The following is a 16,592-nucleotide window of genomic DNA, read 5'->3' as shown; positions in this document are numbered from 1 at the left end:
GTTCAAATTTCGATATGTCAACCAAAATTTTCACCGGCCATAAATTGTTACTTCCTTCCTTTTGTAAGTAATATAGTTGATATTTCGAAAGTTAATCAATTTTTTTATGTATCATTCAAATATTTAAATAAATTCTAATTGTAAAATGAATAATTATTGTGATTTATAAAAAAATTAATTGGGTCATATTATATGATTCTATTTTCTTATTTGTCTCTTTCTTTTGCGCACTTGTAAATTCTACCATAGCTGAGTTTATCATTAGGGTTTTAATAGGGTTCAAACTCCTCCTTCGCTGTTACTGAAACTTTCAGAAATGCGAGCTTTTCAACGAATCTTAACAAAATTCTCGCAAAACTCAGCTGGTAAATCCTTGAAAAACTTCAATTTTGTGAAGCCCTTTTCTACTGGAAATGATTGGAGTGCAAATTTCGGTGGTACTGGTTCTACAGAAGATTTGGGTTGGGATGCGGGTTCAAATTCATGGTCTACTGGGTTAACCAAGGAGCATTTTGATGGAGAAGTTGTGGGCCGACAAATGGGTTCGGAACCCAATGCACGATCTGCACCGTCGTCTGGTGGGTTTGGTTCAGCTAGATGGACTGATGAAGAAATGGATAAAGTTAAGGAACTGCATGCTGAGAATCGAAAAGGGAAAGCTTTTGTTGATGGATGGGATGAGAGGATGAAGGATATGAGCGTTTTGATGAAGCAGGTGACACAAATTAAACTGACTTCTCTTCTTATTTAACTAATATACATTGCAGTGTAATGCCTTTTTACTGCTTATTAACTCATGCTTAGGGTAGACAATTACATGATAATGAGCTCCTAACTGAGTAAGTAGTGCAAACATCTATTAGGTTAAATATTTCTTCCTGTAATGCTTTTGTTTTTTGGGATTTAATTGCTTGTAGTTTTAGTTAGAAACTGTAATGTTAGTATGAGTAATGTATAGTGTACAGGCTGATTAGAATTTACAGATTATCCTTTACTAGAATGATATTGAGAAATCGAGATATGGTACTGCGAAGGATATATCTGACAATTCCTTTGTGCCTTCCCGAAATGTTGATCGGTGTACACCTATTGATTTGAATCTTGTGCTGAGTATTTGTTAGGTGTTTCTACTGGTGTTGTTACTTCTTGGGGTGCCAATGCTAATCGGTTTGAATCTAAGTTGTAGTTGTATTTTTTGTTACTTAGTATTTTCTTGGTAATTATATGGAAGCTTTTCATTGCCTTGGCTGGATAGGAAAGCGGTATGTTTAATAGTATTATCTATGTTATTCCTCTGAAAGAACTATAACAGCTATGAAATCGTGGATGTGTGTGTTTGCGTGCATCAAAATTATATCACCTTGTCTTTGTTCTGTATGTATTGTAGCTTATGTTAATAATTTCCCGACTTAACTCTATAGACTAATACAAGAAGTTTAGGCTGCCATTGGAAGTCCATCTGCACCAAATTGGAGGAACATTTCTGTTTATTGATCTTTTATAACGGTAGTGTCCTAACTAGCACGTGGCATTGCTTGCACCTCGACTAATACACGGGGTACATTGCTAGAAAGGTCATTTTATGCACCCAAGGGATTCTATATGAAAATTAATGTCACGTATTTTTATTTGTTTTTGAAACTGGTAACTTTTTGTATTCCTCAGCAATAAGGACTATGCTGGTCACCTCCAAAAAACTGTTACAAGAAAGGGAAAAGACTAAAAAGAAATACTTACAGAGAACCTATGAAGTCCACTAATTGGAACTCCTCTTCTATATCCTGTTCTTTTCACCAAAAACCTAAAGTAGTAATTACTTTCCATTTGATCTTCTGTATTGTACACTCCTTTCCTTCAAAAATTCTCTGATTCCTTTATTTCCATATAATCCACCAGATACCTGTTGGAACTGTTCTCCACCATCTTTTCTGACTTTTGCTGCCTCCCTTTTTGATCCAGCAACTAAGAAGGTCAGAGGTGTGTTCAAGCATAGTCCAATATTCATTGACTATGCTTGTAAACAGGGCCCACACCTGAGCATTTACGTTACAGTGCATGAATAAGTGTTTGTTAGTCTCCAGAGCTTCTTTACAAAGGAGACATCTGGTTACTATGTTGATGCGCCTCTTCTGCATTGCCTCATGAGTCAAACATTTTTTTCCTAGCATACTAATCTCTTCGACTCCTCAGAAGTTCGAATAATATGATCCTCAATATTTGAGTGTGTTCTCCCCTTCCGTTCCATTCTTAGCATAGATCCAATCTTCTTCTCATTCCTGTCAATTGCTATTTTCGAACTTTATTTGCTTCCAATTTTGCCTTATAAACTTTTTAATGGAAATTAATATATGTTTTTTTGAGAAAGGTAACTTGTATTTTAAACAAAAGAATACATAAGGAGTATTCTAGTAATACTTACATCCAAAAGTTGCAAAAAGCAAAGAACTCCTATGGAGGTCATAAGAACTCTAAAATACTAGGAATATCCTCTGCATCTTGAGGATATTCATGTTTACACCAAAAAAAGAAAAGAACCAGGCAATTCAACTTCAAATTCTGCATAGAGCAGCTCTTGTTTTTAAAACATCTCTGGTTCCTCTCCATCCATATAGACCACCAAATGTAGGCAGGGACAATCTTCCATCTCTCCCTGTGTCCTGAATAATTCCCATCTCTGTCCCAACAAGCTAGAGCTTCTTTGATGTTCCTTGACATATAGACCAACTGATGCCCTTTAAGTTGATGAAAATCTGCCACAACTTCGCAGTCTCTCTACAATGTAGAAAGAGATGATTTATTGTCTCGACCTCACATTCACAAAACCAACACCTGGAACAGATTTGCATGCCTCTTTTCATGAGGTTGTGTTGAGTGAGTGTAGCCTGATTGGCTAACAACCAAGTGAAACATGCTATCTTGAATGGTATCTTGACTTTCCAAATCATCTTCCAAGGCCATCCACCTATATGAGTACCAGGTCTTTGTGAGCTTCTATAAGCCGAGCCAACTGAAAATCTGCCTTGCTCATCTGGATTCCAAAATAGATTGTCCTCATTTGTGTTTAGATCTTTGCACTGCCCTAGAATGTTGAGTAGCTTAACTATTTTATTGACCTCCCAATCATTTAGATGTCTTCTAAACCTTAGATCCCACCCTTGATTATCTCTCATTTCTCTGATTGTAGCCTCTTTTTGAAGGCTTATGTTGAACAAAATAGGGAACCTATTTCTCAAAGTCACATGATCCACCCATTTGTCTTCCCAGAACAAAGTCCTTCCACCATTCCCTACCTTGATTTTGCATTTGTTATAGAATTTGATCCATAAATTTCGGATGGATCTCCATACTCCAGATCCATAGGGTTGTGTGGACAGGTTGGTGATCCACAAATTCTCCATACCAAACCTAGCCTTTATTGTTTCCTTCCAGAGAGCTTGTTCTTTTTTTTTGAAATAGGGAGCTTGTTCTTGTGAGGCAAATCTCCATAACCACTTCATAAGTAAGCTTTGATTCTGGATTTTCAGATTCCTAATCCCTAAACCTCCTTCCTTTTTGCTGAGAATGACTTGGTCCCACTTCACTAGATGGAATTTATGATTATTAGGATCACAATTTCCTTGCCACAAAAAATTTCTCCTAATTGCATCCATTCTGTCAATCACATTTGCAAGCATATGGAAAACAGACATCATATATGTGGGTAGAGCATCTAGCACACTGTTGATGAGTGTGACTCTTCCTCCCAAGGACAAATATTGACTCTTCCAGTTCACCAGCTTCTTCTCACACTTTTCTTGAATGTTGTTCTAGATACCTTTTGACCTGCTCTTGTCACCCAAAGGCATGCCAAGGTATGTTGTGGGGAGATCCCCTACCTTCCCCCCTAGAATATTTGCAAGCATGTTTATCCTAGGCACCTCATTGACAGTAAAGATGAAGCTCTTTCCCCAATTTATGTGTAGGCTTGAGATGGCTTCAAAAAGGATCAGAATTACACTCAAGTACTTTAGTTGAGAGCAGTCTGCATCACAAAATATCAATGTGTCATCAGCATACTGTAAGTGGGAGATTGCCAGACCTTGTCTGTTATTCATATTAGCATTGAATCCTTTTATCCATCCTCTTGTTTGGGCTGTTCTGAGCATGTCATTTAGGCCCTCCATCGCCAGGATAAAGAGGAAAGGAGATAAAGAATCTCCTTATCTCAGTCCTCTCTCTGATGAGAAAAAACCAGAGGGGGCACCATTTATCAAAATAGAGAACTTCACAGTTGTAGTGCAAAACTTAATCCATTTTAGCCATTTTCCTCCAAAGCCCATGTTTTCCAAAGACTTCCAGAGGAAGCCCCGATGCAAGTGGTCGTAGGCTTTTTCAATATCGAATTTGCATAAAATGCCTGGCACCTTACTGTTCTTTCTCTCCTCCACACATTCATTTGCAATCAAAATTGCATCCATGACCTGCCTACCTTTTATGAAGGCCATTTGTCGGGCATCCACCAGATTATAGACCACTTTCTTAAGTCTTATGGTTAAAACTTTTGAAAATGATCTTACCCTGTGCGCACCCAAAGGGTAGCGGCTGCGGGTTTCCCTTGTCATAAAAAAAACAACTTTTGAAATGATCTTATATATGCTCCCTATTAGACTAATAGGTCTAAAATCCGTCAACTCCTTAGCCCCTATCTTTTTGGAATCAATGCTATGAAGGTAGCATTAAAATTTCTCTCAAAAATACCATGATCATGGAAGTTTTGGACAGCTGCAACTACCTCTTTTCTAACTACCTCCCAACATGTAATGAAGAAAGCCATAGTGTACCCATCAGGGCCTGGAGCTTTGTCCCCAGCACATGCCATGACACAATCCTTTATTTCATCCTCAGTAAACTGACTATGCAGCATGATATTGTCACCTTCAAGAATTCTAATTTGGATATTCATTTGATTTTAAGGTCTTCTGTGCCTACTACTGATTAATTTTCAATGGAGTGTATATTTTGCTATCTTTCTATTTTCAGCTTCAGTGAAACATATATGTTCAACTTTATAAATCAACTAGTCACTCCAAAAGTGGGAGTCGAGCCATCCCTTTTATTTTGGTTGAACCGTCTAAGATAATCAATTCATTGAAATGTAAGATTTCTAGTCTATCTTTATCAGTTAATGCTGATTATGACTCTCAAATCATAGAAGACCTTTGAAAGAAACTTCCACTTGGTACATACTTACTACAATAAGTTGGTGGGAGCCGAGCCATCCTTTTTGTCTTGGGTGAACCTTCAAAGATAAACTGATCCATTAAAATGTGAGTTTTTAATGCTCCCCCTTCTCCTTATCAGTACTATTAGTATTATTCTAGTATTATCTTTGGTTATCCTACAATTTTTGCTTATTCTCTCATTTCCTCAGTAGTTTCACCATTGCTTCACTCTCATATTTTTCCATACCGGTTTATGAGAACGCTTTTCTTGAGGCAAGGGTCTTCCGAAACTGCCTTGCACAATGAGGCTGTTAATCATGCTATGCTCTAGTCTCATGGACACAGTTCATCTACCAAACTTGGTTTACTGTCTCTATAGAACTCAAGGATACTGTGGTACGAGCCTATAGAACACATCCTGTTCAAGTAAGGCCTTTATCGTTTGAGTTTAACTGATTACACCAAAAACACAGGATCAAGATTCTATTCAACTTCTCATTATATAAAAAAGAAGAAGGTAGTATTCAACTTGGTACTCTGCGTACTATTCTCTACATTCTCAAAATATCTAGACTTCCCCTCCTTCCAAATTGTCAACCAGATACAGGCAAGAACAATTCTCCATCTACTTCTGTCTTTTGCCGGTAGACCTGCCTCCTCCCAATTCTCGGTTAAGTGTTTCTGAAACCTTTCCAGGCAGAGTTCATGAAATGCCTTTGATATTTAAGAATATTATCCAAAGTTGTGTTGTGGTCTTGCAATGTAGGAATAGATGATTAACAGTCTCTGCCTTTTCACCTCAAAAGAAACATCTGGAACATAATGGGATCCCTCTCCTCATCAAACTATCCTGTGTAATGCCTGCTCCCTTAGCTAGTAGCCTCACAGAAAGCAAGCTACTTTATGTGATATTTTTGTTTTCCAATTCCTAGGCCAGCTGTTTAATTGTAGATTGGGGTGGTTCATCATTCTGTAAGTTGCGTTAACCTTGAAAGTGCCACTGTTATTGCCCAACCACACAATACATCCTCTTGTCTGAAGCCCAGCCACCATAAGAAGTAATGTGAAGCTTTCTAGTTATGAACCAGAATTTTGATAATTCTGTAGGCATGTATGGTCTAGATTGATTAGAGATAATGTACTGTATTTGCTTTGTTCCCAAGATTCATTGTGGTTCAATGTACAGGGGTTAGATTGTTTAATTTTTATTTTTGGGCTAATTTGAAGTTTTTTTGAAGATAAAGTTTTACTTTTGAGAAATAACATATGTTGTAATATTGCAAACCATACTTTCTTGTTGTAGTCTTTCGCAGTCTTAAAGAATTTCTTTTCACTAGCATATAAAATGGGATTGGGAGAAAGTAACTTTCTTTTTGGTTATTCGGAAATGTTTCTGGTACAACACTAAGAACTCGATGAACAAATAAGGGTATGAAGTGGTAGTATCCTTCCCAACTATGATGGATTATCAAAGTTTGGTGTTATTGGAGCAGGTAATGGAGCCAGGTGCAAGGGGGTCTTATTTGAAGGATTCAGAGAAGACAGAAATGTACAAGAAGCATAAGGAGAATCCAGAGTTGTATACAGTTGAGCGCCTAGCAAAAGATTACAGGATCATGAGGCAGAGGGTTCATGCAATTCTATGGCTGAAGGAACTTGAGGAGGAGGAAGAGAAGAAGCTTGGGCGTCCATTGGATGACTCGGTTGAGCTCTTGCTAGATACATGCCCAGAGTAAGTGAATTAGATTCTGAAGTCATTTCCTTTAGAATCCTTCGAGATTATGTTGTTACTTATAACTTCGTCCAAGTTTGATGTTCCTATTATTATTTATTGAAAATGGTACTTTGTTAATGTTATACAAAAGTATAAAAGTTGAAAACATGAGCATATCAACAGCAACAACATCAAGGCTTTCCACAAAATCCAAAAGAAATGCTGGATTTTCCATTGTATTGCTCCTATATCATTAGTATAAGTTTTGTATACATTTGTACTTTAGAAAAGATGTGATTTTTCCCTTTCCAAAACATTTATTTTTTCTTTCCTCCAAATAGTCCACATGATGCAAATTGGGATAGTCTTCCAAGTTGAATTTAGTCTTCTATCAATTTTCTGTCCCCGCCAACAATTGAGTAGGTGTTTCACATTTGAGGTGTCACCCAGCTAACTTCAAATATAATTAAAAAGAGTCCAAATTTTTGAAGAAGTTGCAATGCAAAAAGAGATGCCTATATTTTTTTGGTGAATCTTCACATAGAATGCATCTGTTGCAGAGATAGAAGCCCTTCTCTGTGATACATCTTGAGTTAAGCATGCTTCTTTTTCTGCTGTCTATCCAGAGATGGACTTTTTTTCTGGTGCTTTTATTCTCCAATACATTTTCTATGGACGGTCAGCCTCCCATTGTCCTGTTTGTTTTTGCAGTAGATTGCAATAGCTTTTAACATGAATACACCACTACTGCTGGCCATCCACACTTGTGCATAAAACAATCTGCAATAGGTGCATCTATTCCAGAACTATATTGTATAAAACAGGGAACACTTCTTTCAGAATCCCTATATCCAGCCATCTATCTAACTAAAATTTGATGCTCTTGCCATTCCCCACCTTTAGTTCAATATTCTCATTAAACTCATCCTGGTATTTGCAAGTGTTCTTCCACACAGCCACTCTGCTAGGCCTTATAGCAGGTTTAGGAGACCAGAATTCTTCTTTCCATATTTTATAGCTTCACAAATATCATTCAATCTCCAAAGCCATTTTGCCTAGGAGGCTTTTTGTGTGCAGCTTGAGGTTTTACATCTCAAAACTGCAGGCCGTTGAACCAAAGTATAGTTTCTTTCTTTGCGAGCTGCCCTCCCGAAGAAAATTGTTTCTCAAACTGTTATTCCTTTTTCAATACAAGTTGGGATGGGGACAAGAGAAAAGACATCATGTAGGTTGGAAGACAATCCAAAGCAATATTTACCTATGTTGCTTGAACTCCGGTGGTATGGATCCGAGTGTTGTGATACGACCAATAAATGTATATTACAACATATAAAGTATATATCTTGATTAATTAAAGCTATTGAACCAAAACTAATAAAATTTAGTTCTTTATAAACATCTAATGTTTATTCATAAGATATCTTGTGTTATAGAAAATCATTTGCATACTTTATATAACTATATATGTTTATGACATAAACCCAAAATTAAACCAAGTACCCTATCAAAGCACCTAGGGTAAGTTGACCAAGTCAGTGTGGATCCCATACCCACCCATGTCGTGTCGACACAAGTGCCACATGAATTTTGAAGAGTCATAGAAGCATAGCTATTTATCCACGCTAGTCTTGACCGCAAAGGATAGATATGCACACCCCCCCCCCCCATGGATAGCCTTTTCTCACATTTATCAAGAATGCCTTGCCATATCCCTTTTTGTTTTATTTTGCACCAAAAGGCAAACCCAAATAGACGATAGGATAATTTTCAACACTGCAACCTAATTCAAATTTTAGTATAGTCTTCACTATTTAAAAAGTGCATATTTAGAGCACTTTATCAGGCCTCCCCACTTATTTTATGTCATTGTTTCATGCCCGGCCAATGTTACAAGAAAATTGGAAAGACTTCAAAGAAACTTTTTGGGGATTCGGTGAACGGGTTAGGAAGTATCATTTGGTCTGATGGGAGGCGGTGACAACTCCGAAGAGTTGAGGGTTGGGAGTAAAAGATTTGAGGATTTTTAACAAAGCTTTGTTGGGAAAATGGTTGTGGGGATATGGGATGGAGTTCCAATCCTTATGGAGAGAGGTGATAGTACTTAGGAGACAAGTATGGAGTGTTAGAAGGAGTTGGAGAACTAATGATATCACGTTGTCTTTTGGGTGTGGAGGAATATCATGAATGGATGGGTAGATACTATGATAATCTTTCTTTCAAGGTAGGGGATGAGAGAAGAGTTAGCTTCTGGGGAGATAAATAGTCCGGAAGTATGATGCTAAGAGGAGTTCCAAGCATTTATAAGGTTTCTTGTCAAACAGAGGCGATAGTCCAACACATAAGGGGACACAATGGGAAGAAATGTTTTGGGATTTGAGGTTGAAGGGGGATTTCTAGGATTGGAAGTGAATGGTTAATAGACTCCAATATTATCTCATTTGTTTGTCTTTTCTTTCATATTCAATTTCTTCATTCCAGATTTCACCATTCCTTCCTATATGCCTCTCTAGAGCCCGTCTAAGTAATGTGCGCAATACAAAGTTCATGTTGCAGAACTCATTTAGTTCATCCTATTGGTGTGACCCATCCGAAAAATTCCAAATAAATGTGAGGATTCCAATGAATCCCTAATTGTGTTTTGTTGTTAGCCTCCTATCATCAAAGGCTTCCCACCCTTTCATAATGTTCCTCCTCACATCACAACCTAAAGGCATAGTGATCCTATTTGTTCTCCACCCCCTTCCATTTCTCCATGAAGCTTCTCCCTCCACACCAAATCTCCACAATCATTTACCCAAAAGTGCTTTGTTAAAAACCTTCCCATCAAACTAAGTGAAACTTCTTTGCCTCATTTGCCGCATCCTAAAGAAAATATCTTTGCAACCTTTCTAGCTTCCTATAACTATGGTGGTAGAGTTGAACAGGGACATGCATCATGTAGGGATACTCGATAAAGTGCTCTTAATAAGCACTTCCTTGCCTCCTTTGGACAAGTATCTTTTCTTCCAAACTGCTAACCTCTTCTCTACCCTCTGATTAAACCGATGTGTCTCCCTTGTAGACGGCCAGTTTGTCCATGTTTATGAATGAAAAAAATACATTTACTTGATAAAAAAAAGAAGTTTGCAAATATGTGCTAGCTTCAAATGAATAGTTCATAAACATGAAATCATTGAAAACATATTGTTTGACTTAAGATAGCATTAAAATGCTTCACAATCATAAAACTAGTGTAACCCATGACCCATACCCGCTTATAAAACATGACTCATTGAGGAAGAGTTATGTCTCTCTTACCTCGATTCTGAGCATAAAGACTGGAACAAAATATTTTGACAACCAACTATCGTGCTCAATGGGTGGGTAATCTTAGAAGTTGTGTAAGAAATGGCATATAAAGCTAGAAGTCTACTGTTTCATTCTCTTGAAGACTATCAAAATTCCTTTGACACCGAAAGCTAGTGGATTGATAATATAGTCGTAAAAACTGGATTGTGGTCTATGTCACGACTGTACTAGTTCTTAGAATAACGATACAGAGTACACATGAAGATTGGATACAAGAAATGAAGCTACCCTCTGGGCTCCAAAAAGGAAGAGGGGGGGTGACAGTTTGCTAAGATCCTGATCTGCCTTAGTAGTATCAGCTATAGTGTATTAAGGTCTAGTTTGGCCAACTAAGTATTTAGCTATGCTTCTAGAATATATATGGTTATTATATAAATGGTCTAGCTATTATATTATAATATTAACATTAGGGTTCTGGAAATATTTATTACTCCCTCCGTCCCTTTTTAGTTGTCCACTTTAGAAATGGCACACAGATTAAGGCAACAATGATTAGCACAGTGAAGTTACAATTTTACCCTTATGACAACTTTTCACTTCAAAATTACAACCACTTATTTGAATTAAAGTGAAATAAATTGGAGGGAAACAACATACACTTTTACAATTTTCAAGAAGTGTAAATAAGGGTATAATAGGAAAAAATTTGTTGTCCTTTATTGATTTGTCAAAATGGACAACTAAATAGGGACAACCAAAAAAGGAAATATGGACAAGTAAATAGGGACGGAGGGAGTATCTACTTTTTATCTATTTTTTGGATGAAGTAGGGAAATTTCATTAGAAGTCATCAAGAAGATGCTGCAAGGCAAAAATTACAACAAAAGAAGGTGTTTGTTCCTGTACAATAACTTACAAAATAACTAAAAGAGCAGACATAATCCAAAAAAAGTTCATAAGTAGTTACAGGGACTGGTTGAATCAGCTATATAAGATGACCAAACAGTTGGATTAAGAATGTGGGATACTGTTACTAAAAGTTTCTTACATAGTTGCCATCTGCATTCCCCTCCTCAAAACCTTCCATCAAGTGTTGTGTAACATTTTACTTTGACTTTCATAGCTAGGATGAACAAGAAGGGTGAAAGAGGATCTCCCTGTACAGGACCTTTTGATCAGAAATGAGTACTTAACTGTGGTGATACAAAATTTGATCCATCTAATCCAGCATTCCCCGAATCCCATTTGCCTGAGTATGTTGATCAAGTATGCCCAATTAAGCTGGTCAAAAGCCTTTTTAATGTTACGTTTGAAAAGTAGACCAGGCTGCCCTGACTTCATCTTCCAGTCTAGAGTTTCATTAGCTAGCAGGGCTGCATCTGTGATCTGCCTTGTTTTGATGAAGGCATTTTGGTGTCCTGATACAAGCTTCTCACCATCCTTTTTAATCTTTCCTCTAGGATTTAAGAGGCAGTCATGTAAATACTGCCAATCTAGTTGATTGTTGTGTAGTCCCTCAATTGAGTGACTCCTTTCTTTTTAGGGATTAGAGCTTAAAATGAGGCATTGCAAGATCTGACTAGATTGTTTAGATGAAATTTTGTAACACTGCCAGTCAAGCTGATTGGTTTGTAATCCCTCAATTCAGTGGCTCCTTTGTTTTTAGGGATTAGAGCTATAAATGAGGCATTGCACTATCACACTGCCGTCAAGTGATATTGTATTTACACTCTTTCGTAAGGAACATCTTAAAAGAAGAAAAATCTCAACAAAAAATTATCTTTTTATGGGCATACAGCCATACACGCATAATGAAATTGCTCATTATGTGTCTTGGAAAATATTTTTAAACAACACACATTCGGGTTAATTAACAGGTTAGTTCATATATTTTGTTTATTTGAATTAAGTACTTCTATTAGACTAGACAATGTTTTAGACAGACAACCAAGAATTTTTCAAAAAAAAATAAATTTACAAATCAAAAGAAAACTAAATAATTGCTAAATTACAGTAAATTGTTTTATTGACATACTCTCTCCATTTCAAAATAAGTGAGTTGAACCTTTTTCCGTAGTTAAAAATAAGTGAATTGTTCAAAGTTCAAGAGAGTTGTAATTTTTTCCATTATTGCCCCTCATTTATATCTTTTTTGTGATAATTTCAAGAGAGTTAATTGTTCATGTTTATGATTTTACTTTGAATTATTTATATTTTCAAGAATAGTTTGAGAATAACTAAAGGGGCAAAAGTGGTGTTTGTTTTATGTTCTAATTTTTTTTTCTTAATGGGTGTGCATTGCCTCAACAATTCACTTATTTTGAAATGGAGGGAGTATATAATTAGAATTAGGAAATATTTTTGAGTTATTTTCAATATGTTAATGACATTTTTGATCAAATAGGTAGAAGGAAGGCAAATTTGAATCATTTCTAATAGGTTAAGGGCAGTTTTGATCCAATAGGTGGAAGAAGGGGCAAATTGGATCCAATAGGTAGAATGAGGGCACTTTTGAACCATTTTTAATATGTTGAGGGCATTTTGAACCTTTTCCGTTCTCTAAATAACTCAAGTCTCTAATCTTGGGTTAATCTCTCTCCTGTACTCAGTGTCGATTCTTTCCTAGAATTTATCAGCTCCATAGATCTCTGCTGTTAGCTGTTTAGATAGCTTTTTTTTGCCTTTTTGGGAGCTGATATTTCTTTCTTTTGTAATCTGTGCATCTGCTTGATGCTTTGTTAATGACATCCTTCTTACTTCATCCAAAAAAAAAAAAAAGTCTCTAATCTTGTGTTACTATTAAAAGTATTAATTAATTTTTAGTCTACTTTAATTTTTTGAATTTTGTTTGAAAGGAGAAGTAGTAATAATAAACTATCTAGGATTATACTTACCAAATTCTTGTTAATCGATCCAATCTCAAAAGAGCACTATACCATATCGTTGTTTTTTTCAAAATATAATATGAATGCCTTCTCAAAAAAAAATATAATATGAATTTTCTTTTATCATCCCTACTTTTCATAATATTTAAGGCACACTCAGGAGTCAGGATAGGGGTAGTATAGTAGACCTGGACTAAACTTGATTAAAGAAAAAACCTTCAAGAAGACCTGGAAAAACCTTGTGTTGCTTTATGTTTTCCCATAATGATTCTTCACTAATCACTACAGACTCACGATAGTTATCTGATTTGATTGTTCACATTCCTGGATCCTGATTCCTTATTTGCTGGTTGGATAAACACATTCACATTATTACCTATTAAATGTTGTTTATGCCAGTACAAAATTGTTTACTACTAACCTAGTATGTATGTGTCGCAAGCTAAATATAACTTAGAAAATCCACTAAAATAAATTTGGAAGAAGTCAACGTTTAATGGACGTGGTTCAGGGTTTCATTGTCAAACTGTTATGTAGCGGTGCTTGTCTCACATCTTTCCTTGGACACAAGCATCTTTATCTTCAGTGATATCATCATGAAAGCAAGCACATGCATGCTTGCTCTAGTCTAGCAATATGTTTGTGCTGATCGCCTGGAAATTGTCATGAAAATGGCTAACTCCATTAGAAGAACTGTTATGATTTATGAAAATACTGATCTTGCTTGTTCTGCAGATTTTTCAATTCTCATGACAGGGAATTCCATGTTGCAACTCTTCCTTATAAACCCGACTTCAAGGTCATGCCCGAGGGTTGGGATGGGACTACCAGGGATCCTGATGAGGTGCACTATGAAATATCAATGAAGGAAGATGAGATGCTGTATCAAGAGTTTGTCCAAAGGATGAACTTTAACAAGATGAAGGTTAGCATGTCTAGGAACCAAGAAACAATACGTGTACCATAATGATCTGATGTATTGTTGCACCAAAATAAGATTTTGATCTGTTGGGTGTACTGTTATTCTGTTTTACTAACTCTGGGCTACATGGTTCTGCTTTTGGTTTTAGATGGCGAAAAAAGTGAAATGCCACAAGTATAGCCGCAGGCGCCCTTCAGATGGCTGGAATTTCACTGTCGAGATGCTAGGATCTCGTGGCAAGCGTGGGAATGGTGGTGGCTGGAAGTTCGTTAGTCAACCTGATGGTTCCAGTCGACCCCTTGATGAGTTCGAGAAGATGTTTGTCAAGAGAGAGACCCCACGTCGAAGGAAAAAAATTCTCCCTTGATTTTTGGCATATGCAAGGTAGATTCCAGTTAAAAGACGTGTTCTTAAATTGTTAGATTTTCTCTTAATTGACGCATTTCATGCATTTCTGGAAGTTGTTTTTTTGGTTGTTCGGCAGAAGAGCCAGTATACACTTTTATGAAAATGTTTTTTGCAGATTGCTCACAAGTGGTTTCTACAGCTCCTGTATCCTTTCATCAAATTGATCAAGTTAAAAGTTATAGTGGATCATATTTCTACCTCCATAAGTTCACCTAGTTTTGTGAAAAGATTGGTCATCGCTTTGCTTCATCAACGTTCAATAACACGGGCTTTTGCTAAGGCTATGCTTTTGTTTGGTGTTCAGCTAAATCTCAAGGGATAATTTAGATGTAATGTGGCTTCTCCCATGAATCCCTGAAGTGGGGGAAATGCTATTTATGATGTTGAATCCTCCCTTTATTCACTTTACTAGTTTTCTTTCATCATCATTACTACTTTGCTATGGAAAAAGCAAATTCAATGTCATACTGAAAGTTGAATTCTCTTGATATGACAAAAAATGAAAACGGATGAAAGTTTGGCCAATGCAACTGTCTCAAGAGAATGCTAGAATCCTTTTTGTCCTACAAGGTATGATGTTGTAGGGACCTTGGTTTTCACCAAGTTATACAATTGTTTTTATGGGACTCATCAAATTTCAGACGGATTGGAGATAAGCAGGGACTTCTCTTTAAAAGTATGTATTAGCAGCAACAAAGTTAAAAAGAACGTCTTAGCAATAACTATAGTCGGCGCTAAGTTATATAAACCGCCGCTAAAAGAATACATTAGTAACCTAGCATTAGCGGCAGCAAAAGTTGCCACTATTAGGCATATAAGTCGCTGCTTATGGTTTTAGCAACAACTCTACTCATGAATAGTTGTAAAACCGATGCTAAAAGTAAGTTTTAGAAGCAAAAAGTTACCACCCTACAAGTATATCAGTAGCCATTATTGGTTAAGAAAACACTGGCAAAAATATTGCTACTAATAGCTACAACAGTCGCCGCTAGTAGTTATATAACCACAGCTAATAGGTATACAAGTCGCCCGAAATAATGCTAATAGTCGCCGCAAAAGTAAGCTTTTGCGGCAACAAAAGTCGCCACGAATAGTATCATTAACCGCCGCTAAAATTTATAATCAAACTATATAAACCGCCGCAAAAATTATGTTTTAGTGGCAACATCAGTCGCCACTAAAAGGTATAAAAGTCGCTACAAATAGTATATTAAACCGCGCAAAAATTATGTTTTAGTGGCAACAAAGGTCGCCGCTAAAAGGCATAACAGTCGCCACAATAGTATTAATAACCGCCGCAATAAGTATGTTTTAGGGGCAACAAAAGTCGCCGCTAAAAGGTACAACAGTCGCCACGAATAGTATTAATAACCGCCGCAATAAGTAGGTTTTAGTGGAACATTAGTCGCCGCGAAAAGGCATAAAAGTCGCCACGAAAAGTTTTATTAACCCCCGCAATAATTATGTATTGTGGCAACAACAGTCGCCGCTAAAAGATATAGCTGTCGCTACGAATGGTATATTTAACCGCAGCAAAAATTATGTTTTAGGCAACCGATGTCGCCACTAAAAGGTATAACAGTCGCTACAAATAGTTTATTTAAAATTATGTTTTAGTGGCAACAGCAGGCGCCACGAATAGTAGTATTAACCGCCGCTAAAAGTTACAATCAAACTATATAAACGGCCGCAAAAATTATACTTCAGTGGCAACAACAAACGCCGCCAAAAGGTATAACAATTGCCACGAATAGTAGTATTTACCGCTGCTAAAATAATGGTTTTGTGGCAATAAAGTTGCCACCGATAGTCAAATTAATCGCCACAAAAAGTTATAAGAATACTATATATACGCTAAAATTATGTTTTTGTGGCAACAAATGTCGCCACTAAAAGCTATATTAGTTGCCAGGAATAGTTATATAAAGTGCAGCTATTAGATAGGATTAGTGGCAACAAAGTCACTCTAATTTTAACCGCTGCCAAAAGTAAACTCTAGCAACAACTAACAGTTATATTATACAATAGTCGCAACTAATAATAATATTAACTGCCTCTAAAAGTATCTTTTTCCAGCAATTATGGTTACCGCTAAAGACTCTACTAACAACAATTTTAGTAAACTCTAATAGCTATATTAATCGCCGCTCAAAGTGAGTACTATCCACAACAAT

The 16,592-nt window shown here is 36.6% G+C and overlaps 1 protein-coding gene across 1 annotated transcript; it reads left to right on the top strand.

The window, feature by feature from the left end:
• The first annotated feature begins 232 nt into the window (after window positions 1–232).
• Window positions 233–14,906, top strand: LOC125868191 (protein GAMETE CELL DEFECTIVE 1, mitochondrial). Its single transcript, XM_049548817.1, has 5 exons — window positions 233–715; window positions 6,695–6,933; window positions 13,824–14,013; window positions 14,159–14,394; window positions 14,534–14,906. Exons 1-4 carry the CDS (start codon window positions 317–319, stop codon window positions 14,375–14,377), a joined length of 1,047 nt encoding a protein of 348 aa, XP_049404774.1. The 5' UTR covers window positions 233–316; the 3' UTR covers window positions 14,378–14,394; window positions 14,534–14,906.
• Window positions 14,907–16,592: the final 1,686 nt, after the last annotated feature.

This window comes from Solanum stenotomum, chromosome 6 (assembly GCF_019186545.1).
Source record: "Solanum stenotomum isolate F172 chromosome 6, ASM1918654v1, whole genome shotgun sequence".
NCBI classification, from domain to species: Eukaryota; Viridiplantae; Streptophyta; class Magnoliopsida; order Solanales; family Solanaceae; genus Solanum; species Solanum stenotomum.
Note: the sequence above shows the minus strand (reverse complement) of the source record. Positions and strands in the feature narration are given on the sequence as shown.

What these genes read in the sequence shown, in the direction of transcription:
- LOC125868191 (XM_049548817.1), top strand. Translation starts at nt 317, where the DNA reads ATGCGAGCTTTTCAACGAATCTTAACAAAATTCTCGCAAAACTCAGCT. An exon ending in TGAGCGTTTTGATGAAGCAG is followed by an intron (nt 716 to 6,694) that starts GTGACACAAATT and finishes TTATTGGAGCAG; the next exon opens with GTAATGGAGCCAGGTGCAAG. An exon ending in TGAACTTTAACAAGATGAAG is followed by an intron (nt 14,014 to 14,158) that starts GTTAGCATGTCT and finishes TTTTGGTTTTAG; the next exon opens with ATGGCGAAAAAAGTGAAATG.